Source organism: Syzygium oleosum, unplaced genomic scaffold, assembly GCF_021117445.2.
Source record: "Syzygium oleosum isolate NSW1041296 unplaced genomic scaffold, Sole_v2.1 Sole_v2.09, whole genome shotgun sequence".
NCBI classification, from domain to species: domain Eukaryota; kingdom Viridiplantae; phylum Streptophyta; class Magnoliopsida; order Myrtales; family Myrtaceae; genus Syzygium; species Syzygium oleosum.
This window is the reverse complement of record NW_026607493.1, coordinates 2,695,926-2,705,025: the sequence shown is the minus strand read 5'-3', so window position 1 is coordinate 2,705,025 and position 9,100 is coordinate 2,695,926. Positions and strand designations below refer to the sequence as shown.

The 9,100-nt window shown below is 40.7% G+C and overlaps 2 protein-coding genes across 2 annotated transcripts; both read right to left on the bottom strand.

Annotated features, from left to right (window-relative positions):
* Nucleotides 1-829: 829 nt before the first annotated feature.
* LOC115669770 (gibberellin-regulated protein 12) lies at nt 830-1,517 on the bottom strand. The gene is made up of 3 exons (XM_056314936.1): nt 1,384-1,517; nt 1,231-1,261; nt 830-1,109 (listed from the first exon to the last, which is right to left on the bottom strand). Exons 1-3 carry the CDS (start codon nt 1,459-1,461, stop codon nt 928-930), a joined length of 291 nt encoding a protein of 96 aa, XP_056170911.1. The 5' UTR covers nt 1,462-1,517; the 3' UTR covers nt 830-927.
* A 4,369-nt stretch (nt 1,518-5,886) lies between these two features.
* On the bottom strand, nt 5,887-6,585 carry LOC130139020 (gibberellin-regulated protein 12-like). Its single transcript, XM_056314948.1, has 3 exons — nt 6,452-6,585; nt 6,299-6,329; nt 5,887-6,177 (listed from the first exon to the last, which is right to left on the bottom strand). The coding sequence occupies exons 1-3, from the start codon at nt 6,527-6,529 to the stop codon at nt 5,996-5,998; spliced, it is 291 nt and encodes a 96-aa protein (XP_056170923.1). The 5' UTR covers nt 6,530-6,585; the 3' UTR covers nt 5,887-5,995.
* Nucleotides 6,586-9,100: the final 2,515 nt, after the last annotated feature.

The following is a 9,100-nucleotide window of genomic DNA, read 5'->3' as shown; positions in this document are numbered from 1 at the left end:
CTTTTGGCTTTGGAATCAGGTCAATCCGATCTGTCTCGAAGAAGTTATGACCATTTTCCCAAACTAGCGCAGAACTGAAGTTTCCCGGACGAAGTTATGACCAGTCTTGTCAATAATACCCAAAAAAAAAAAAATTGTCATCTTCAGGTGTAAACATATACACTGGACACGTGTTATTTATGTTGGCAACTTGATGATATTTGTTTTCACATTGCCTCAAGTCTCTGCCATGTGTCCTTTGATGATCTTTGACCATGATTGAACCATGTCGACAAGTTGGCCATTTTTAGGTATAAACAGAACCAGACATTTCTAGTGAGGATCGATCACAAAATCAAGCCCTACCCAACGACTTGGACCAAAATCAAACGGCGTTGTACGTAAAAGGATTCCCAGCAATCAAAAATATGCAATGCGAACCCGAGACCAACCGGAAAAGAACGCAATGCGCGTAGTAATACGATCTACCTTGCCGGTGCCGGCCATGGCGACAACGCCTCTGCTCGGCTTCTGATTTGGCCGTGTCGGATTTAGCTCTGGCTTTCTCGTTGGGGAAGATCAACAGTGGAAAAAGAAAGAGGGAGAGAGGCTCGTCTGTGGAACCCACCCACTCGACCTGTCGATTGCCAACTGGCCAGGCCATGGTGACATGGAGTGGCCGGCCTATGCAATATTGCCTCGTATAAATAAATAAAAAATACGTTATGCTTGGTATTAGTTTGTTCTTTGATTAAGTTTATGTGATTATAATTCTCATTTTGTATCCGATATTTAAGTTTAAGACTTCAAGACTTTCGAGCTTGGCATGAATTTTTCACGAAGGGAAAGAACACGAGAACATCTCATTTTTTTCGATTACATTTTTCCCGATATAGAAAAGGAAAAATATTTGTCAATTATTGAACAATTCGAAAAAGATAGAATTCATCAAGGGCACTTGGGTTTTCCTTCCTCGGTCGTCCAATTGTTGTAGCACGGGCACTCCTCCTTGTGTCCGTACGTGCCGGAGGGCACGCACAAGCACTTGGCGCAACACTTGTTGCAGAAGAACAGGCACGGCTTCTGGTGGGACGTCGCCGAGCATCGGTAGTTGCACGCGGCGGCGCATTCTGCAATGTACCCCCAAACTCGAGTATTTAGATTATATATTCTCGAAAAGAAACGACTAAACACATGCAAATACACGTATATATCGGTTGAAATTCTCTCTCGGATGACATGAGTACGTACGGTTCGGTTGAAGCGATCCTTCTCCGCCAGCCTGAAAATCGACCAAAACACACGTCAGCAAACATGCAAAAAGGGCTCAAATGGCACGATCCCTCCATCGTCCCGGGACGAAAGGGGCGATCCCGTGGGTCTCGGCCCGCGAACGAAACTCACCAGCGAAACTTCAACGAAGCACATCGACACGACGAGAAAGAAGAGCAAAGAGGACCGGAGCAACAGCAAACGGGCCATGGTAAACGCCCTTCTCCTACGACTATCTTAATCTCGATAGAACTGTAAAGAGGCTTGAATTACGCACCCTTTGCCTCCGAACGATGGGGCTCCTCTTATATACGAGTATGCTCGGCACTTGCCATCTTTCGACAAGGAGATACGTGGCCATCTGATTCTGCAGGGACCAACTGGGAAATTGCTGATTTATTTCCATAAGTAGAGGACCGGACTGATGCTCTCAATTCAAGAGAGTGTGAAATTGGTAAGTTTGAACGATTGTGCACATGATATAAACGCGAGGTGTTTCACATTGAAGAAAAAAAAGGAAAGAACAGATTTAAATCTAGCTAAGTTGCTTTCGTTTCAACTTCCCATACATTACATATCATCCTCCAAATCTTATTCTTTCAGCATTTTTATTTGGTTAATACCACAAAAAACCCAAAACTGGTACACATCCGACGAATTTACCCCATACCAATTCTTTGACCACCAAAAACCCCAAACCGGTGCACCCATGACAAATTTACCCTCCGTCAGTTTCCGTTAAATTTTACTATCAAATTACTGAGTTGAATGACACGTGACAGTTGACGGGTATACCAGTTTAGGATTTTACCCACTGTTTATCACATATTTACCAATTTATGATTTTTCGTGGTATTAATTCAATTTAACGGAGGGTAAATTTATCACAAGTGTACTGGTTTAAGATTTTTGATAGTCAAAAAAGTAGTTTGAGATAAATTTGTCATAGGTGTATCAGTTTGGGATTTTTCGTGGTATTGACCTTTTTTTTTATTAATGCCACCAAAAATTCCAAATTTATGTTTATAGTTACATATTTACCCAATCTTTTTTTATATTACTTGAGATCTTAGATTTGTACCCGTGTGTTGACACCCAAAATTACCCCTGGTGGGAGTGGGCCGTTCACAAGTTACAGAAGATATAAAGTACGGCCCACATGGCGAAAATCCGAAAAAAGGCCACAAGTCAGGCCCAGAGGCATTAAGAAGACCTAAGGTAATTATCAACAGGACACGTCATAGAGGTGTCGACAAGTTCAAAATCACGAGCCTTACACGTGACATCGACGAGTTTAAGATCACCAGCCTTGCACGTGACGTCGACGAATCCAAAATCACGAGCTTTGCACGTGACGTCGACGAATCCAAGACCACGAGCTTTGCACGAGATGTCGACGAATCCAAGATCACGAGCCTTGCACGTGACGTCGACGAATCCAAGATCACGAGCTTTGCGCGGAATCATGGTACTACGTGGCGGAAAATTCATTTACACGTGTCAAAAGGTAAAGATATGACCGTGGGCGTGAAGATTAAGGAAGAAATAAAGAGACACGTGGAAGAAAATTAGCTACTACGTGATGCCCAAGGAGCATAAGCAACATCGATAAGTCAGGAAGCAGTTAAAACGCGAAACGTAAGGAAGTGGAAAACGACTTTCAAGGAGAAGTGCGGTTAACAGTTATCAAGCTGGTCTATAAATACTCAAGGATTTCCAACGAAGAAAAAACCTTTCGAAAACAACACAACACATCTCTTATTTAACCTTTATCCTTAGCGCATTAGGAGTAGCTTTAGTTGCAACTTTCAGATTCTTTGTCGTAGATTCAATTCCGACGAAGGTCTTTATCAGGTTGAGCATTGTTGATTAAATTCCAATGTTGTGCCACAAGTTCAGCGTCGTTGATTAAATTCCGGCGTTGTGCTTAGAATATAGCTGTTGATTAGATTCCAGCCATATTCTCTCAAGTTACGTCATTGATTAAATTCTGGCGTACTTTGAATGTATTGTCGAATTTGACATCATATCAAGTCAGGGTGTAAGATCTATTGGGATTAATAAACGCATTTGACATTCTCTGTCCAAGCTTGACTCAAGATCCTGGTCTCCTCTAATAAAATCCGAAACGCAGCGTTCGGTGAAAGATTTTCGACGGAATAAAAACCGGCGAAACACCGTGTGACACATATATTCCCGATCCCGATTCCGTTCAAAGCCGCCGTTAAAAATCATACGTGGATAGTGGAAGACAAACAAAAGATAACGTGACGATCACGTGGTTTTGGTAAGAAAAAAAATGGATAGCCGAAACAAGGTCGCTTTGAAGCTTGAAGTGCGGGCTGAAGAGGAGGTTGATTTTCGTCGGTATTTTAAACCTCGAACGAGTCGTTTGTCCCTCTCTTGCGGAAGGTCGATTTGTCCAAATTTTTGCCCCAAATCGACCTCGTCACCGTGGCTCTCGTCTCGAAGCTCGTCGTTGAAGGTTGTGGTACTGGTGCTGGTGGATTACAGGCAAAGTACAGATTTCCAAAGAGAGTTCTTTTGATTTTAAAAGAGATCGATGAAAAAAAAAGGCTAATTCCAAAAAGAAAATACTAACTTTATTTTAAGTGACAATTCTGGTTCGAACTTTTTTCGTCTCCATAAAAAATACTAATTTTCGCTCTAGTCCCAAATCTGGATCCCATGATGTCAAATTTTTAAATTGTTCAGGCCAAATTCGGGATTTAAGTGAAAGTTGAAGATTTTTTTACGAAATAAAAAAAATATTTAGGCTAGAATTATCACTCAAAGTAAAGTTATGCCTTTTTTGGAAGTAGGCCAAAAAAAAATAGCAACTTTTTTTACTATTCTTTCTCAGGATAGTCTAGAGATTAGTCTAGAGATGAAAGCTAAAAGGGAGAGGCTTGGAGAGGCAAGAGAGGTTGGTCATGTAATCACTCGTCTGAGGTAAAGGATGAGGCCAGACAAATAAATTCCAATCAATTTTTTTTAATTTAATTCAAGACGCGCGTCAATTTTTAAGTGGATACAGAAGAAAAATAGACACTACATTAATAGCTAACGTCGTGGTAACAAATCATTGAATAGTTTCTCGTGGGGAGGCCTTATTGAATGATGAGAAAATATCGACCACGAGAAAATATTGCATAGACCGACCCCTCCATGTGACCATCGAGCAGGGCATTTAGCAATTAACATGTGGCACAGGTGGGTTTCACGGACAAAACCTCTCTCCCTCTTTCTCTCTCTCTCTCCACTGTTCATCTTCCCCATCCGCATTTTAGAATAGGGAAAATAACACAAATGATCCGTGAACTTTGGCTCAATGTGCAATGTGGTCCTTAAACTTTTCATTTGCTTAATGTGATCTCTGAACTTTAGCCCAATGTGTAATATCGTCCCTAAACTTTTAATTTGTTCAATGTGATCCATGAACTTTTGGTATATGTTCAATTTAGTCCTTAGACTATATGAAAATGTCCAATGTTATCACCAAATTTAAACTAATGGAAAGACAACATTGATCATTTTCATATAGTTAGGGACTACGTCGAATATATATCAAAGTTTAGGGACCACATTGACTATATTGCACATTGGGCCAAAATTCAGAGATCATTCGTGTAATTATCCCTTTAGAATACTCTACACAGCTTAATTGTCCAACAGAAACTAAATTTATGCACAAAATGGACTCACATTTCCAATGAGCATCAATCACAGAATCAAGCCCTACCAAACAACTCGTACCAAAATCAAATGCCGTAGCACGTAAAAGGATTACCGGTAATCAGAAAAGCGCAATGCGAGCTCGAGACCAACCGGAAAAGAACGCAATGCGTGTAGTAATTTGATCTACCTCGCCTCTGCTTGACTTTTGATGAGAAGAAGAAGAAGAGAAACAAACTCAAGAATTGATGACATGCTGAGTGAAGCACTGGGCGGCGGAGAGGGAGCAGAGCTTCGAGGAGCGGCGGAGGCCGGAGAATTGAGAGGCGAGGGAAGTGGAAACCACCGCCGTGGCCGAAGTGAAGGGTTCGAGGGTTTAAGCTTCGGATGTGTCGGATTTAGCTCGGGCTTTCTCGTTGGGGAAGATGAACGGTGGAGAGAGAAAGAGGGAGAGAGGCACGTCCATGGGACCCACCCACTCCATGTGTCGATTGCTGAACAGTCGGATCCGATCGTGACATGGAGTGACCGGCCTATGCAATATAGCCTCGTATAAAAAAAAATACATAACACTCGGTATTAGTTTATTCTATGATTAAGTTTATGTGATTATAATTCTCATTTCCCATCCGGTAGATGTGATAAGATATTTATGGTGCGTTCGTTTCGTGGAAAATGAGCATTTTGAAAAACATTATCCAAAAAATGATTGCTTATATTGTTTAGAAAAATTAGTCAACGAAAAATATTGTCATCATCAATAACAATCCATGCGTAACTATTTTTATGGGCGATGAAAAAACTTTCCATTCGTTTATTTTATAAGCGATCATTTTTCGGATAATATTTTTCAAATTACTCACTTTTCGCGAAACGAACGCACCCTTTGGTCAATATGATTTTACTTAAGACTTTGAAGACTCACGTGAATTTTTCGTGCATAATTATTGGCCCGGAGCGAAGGGAAAGAACACGAGAACATCTCATTTTTTTTCGATTACATTTTTCCCGATATAGAAAAGGAAAAATATTTGTCAATTATTGAACAATTCGAAAAAGATAGAATTCATCAAGGGCACTTGGGTTTTCCTTCCTCGGTCGTCCAATTGTTGTAGCACGGGCACTCCTCCTTGTGTCCGTACGTGCCGGAGGGCACGCACAAGCACTTGGCGCAACACTTGTTGCAGAAGAACAGGCACGGCTTCCGGTGGGACGTCGCCGAGCATCGGTAGTCGCACGCGGCGGCGCATTCTGCAATGTACCCCCAAACGCGAGTATTTAGATTATATATTCTCAAAAAGAAACGACTAAACACATGCAAATACACGTATATATCTGTTGAAATTCTCTCTCGGATGACATGAGTACGTACGGTTCGGTTGAAGCGATCCTTCTCCGCCAGCCTGAAAATCGACCAAAACACACGTCAGCAAACATGCAAAAAGGGCTCAAATGGCATGATCCCTCCGTCGTCCCGGGACGAAAGGGGTGATCCCGTGGGTCTCGGCCCGCGAACGAAACTCACCAGCGAAACTTCAACGAAGCACATTGACACGACGAGAAAGAAGAGCAAAGAGGACAGGAGCAACGACAAACGAGCCATGGTAAACGCCCTTCTCCTACGACTATCTTAATCTCGATAGAACTGTAAAGAGGCTTGAATTACACACCCTTTGCCTCCGAACGATGGGGCTCCTCTTATATACGAGTATGCTCGGCACTTGCCATCTTTCGACAAGGAGTTACGTGGCCCATCTGATTCTGCAGGGACCAACTGGGAAATTGCTGATTTATTTCCATAAGTAGAGGACCGGACTGATGCTCTCAATTCGAGAGCGTGTGAAATTGGTAGATTTGATTAATTGTACACATGATGTAAACGTTAGCTGTTTCCCATAAAAGAAAATAAGGGAAAGAACAGAGTTAAATCTATAGCTAAGTTGCTTTCGTTGTCACTCGATTATTAATTGGCCCTTTCACTTCCCACATAGTACATATCGTCCTCCAGATATTATTGTCTCGGCATTTATATTTGGTTAATACTATAAAAAAATCTCAAACTAGTATACCCGTGACAAATTTATCGCAAATGAATTTTTTGACTACCAAAAATTCCGAATCAGTATACCCGTGACAAATTTACCCTCCTTCAATTTTCGTTAAATTTTACCATCAAATTGCTGAGTTGGATGATACGTGAGAGTTGACTGGTATATCAGTTTAGGGTTTTACCCCTCTGTTTGTCACATATTTACCAATTTATGATTTTTCGTAGTATTAATCCAATTTAACGGAGGGTAAATTTGTCACAAGTGTACCGTTTTGGGATTTTTTGTGGTCAAAAAATTAATTTTGGATAAATTTATCAGTTTTGGATTTTTCGTGGTATTAACCTTTTTTTTTTGTTAATACCACCGAAAATCCCAAATTATGTTTACTGTTACATATTTACCCAAAAAAATTTTATATTACTTGAGATTTTAGACTTGTACCCGCGTGACACATATATTTCCGGTTCTGGTTCCGTTCAAAACTGCCGTTAAAATATCCTACTTGGATAGCGGAAGACAAACGGAGAGAGCGTGACGGTCACGTGGTTTTGGTAAGTTAAAAAACAAGGATAGCTGTAACAAGGTCGTTTTGAAGCCGGAAGTGCAGGCAGAAGAGGAGGTTGATTTTCGTCAGTATTTTAAACCTCGAACGACTAGTTTGTCCCTCTCTTTGTTGAAGGTCGATTTGTCCCAAATTTTGCCCCGAATCAACCTTGTCACCGTGGCTCTCATCTCGAAGGTTGCCGTCGAAGGTCGTGGTACTGGTGCCGGTGGATTTCATAGGCCGTAGGCCATGGTGCCAGCGGGCATCATCGGCTGAGATTGAAGATGAGGTGCGCAAATTGAAACTTGAAGAACCGGTATGTTCGACTGCCACGTCAGCATTTTGCCTTAGAGTCGGATGTAAGGACTAACGTTGCACAAATTGAAAAATAAAAAGATTCAAGGACCCGATCGAAAGTCCCAAAAAGACTAGAAGTTTAGGGGTCCCCGTGTCGTCGTCCCTCCGATTTGTTACCAAATAATTTTAGATTGCACGCATATTTGATTCTTTCGGAAGTCATCCTTTCATTATCAAACATTGTTTTTTTTCCATCACAACTTAACTTAGGCATCACCAATTGGGTTGCTAATGGCAGCCATTAGGATAAAAAGAAGAAGGAAATAATGACACAAATAGTCCATGAAACTTTGATCAAATGTGTAACGTTGCCAATGAACTTTTAATTCATTTAATATAATGAACTTTTGATACATGTTTAAATGAGTTCATGGACTAAATGAAAATATTCAATGTTGAAGTTCAAAGACTACATCGAACATTCTCATATAGTCCAGAGACTAATTTGAACATGTACCAAAAGTTCACAGACCACACTATAGTGTGGTCTGTGAACTTTTGATACATGTTTAAATGAGTCCATGGACTAAATGAAAATATTCAATGTTGAAGTTCAAAGACTACATCGAACATTCTCATATAGTCCAGAGACTAATTTGAACATGTACCAAAAGTTCACAAACCACACTAGGGGTGATTGGTTTTAGGGTGGGTATGTCCCAATACCTGTTATAACCGGTTCTCAATTTTTGGAACCTGAAATCTGTTTTGAAACCTAGTCTATTTTTCCGGTCCTATTTTAGGGTCTACCCGAGTACCTGTTTTTTTTTTTTTGTTCCTTTTTCTGGTTTCATTTTTTCTAGCAAAATAATATGAGTAGCAATGGAACAATTCAAAACAAAAGATGAATAATAATAATCACTATCTGCTAAAAGCAACAATCCCTACGTGAGCAATTGAAATTACTATCCGCAAAACACAACAATCCAAAATATAGTTATAGTATATTTTCAACACTGGTCCAAATCCGATCCAATTCTTGGGTGGGTCTTCACTTGGAACTGGTTCCCAGTTCCCAAAAAATGGAACCGGTACTCAGACCGGTTTCGGGTGGTCCGGTCCGGCTTGACGTAAACCCGGTCTAGTTGTATATCCCTAAACCACACTCAACAGATAAGAAAATTATGGATCCTCATATTATACATCGAGTAAAAAAAAAAAGAAAAAAAGCAAAATTATACGCCGCAAAACAAGGAACAGCCCCGAGTCTTCCCTTCCCTTC

Bases quoted from the DNA above. Each gene is read 5' to 3' on its own strand.
- LOC115669770 (XM_056314936.1), bottom strand. From the start codon at position 1,461: ATGGCCCGTTTGCTGTTGCTCCGGTCCTCTTTGCTCTTCTTTCTCGTC. The intron at 1,262-1,383 runs GTGAGTTTCGTT...GTCGATTTTCAG, and splicing joins GCTTCGTTGAAGTTTCGCTG to GCTGGCGGAGAAGGATCGCT. The intron at 1,110-1,230 runs GTACGTACTCAT...GGTACATTGCAG, and splicing joins AGGATCGCTTCAACCGAACC to AATGCGCCGCCGCGTGCAAC.
- LOC130139020 (XM_056314948.1), bottom strand. From the start codon at position 6,529: ATGGCTCGTTTGTCGTTGCTCCTGTCCTCTTTGCTCTTCTTTCTCGTC. The intron at 6,330-6,451 runs GTGAGTTTCGTT...GTCGATTTTCAG, and splicing joins GCTTCGTTGAAGTTTCGCTG to GCTGGCGGAGAAGGATCGCT. The intron at 6,178-6,298 runs GTACGTACTCAT...GGTACATTGCAG, and splicing joins AGGATCGCTTCAACCGAACC to AATGCGCCGCCGCGTGCGAC.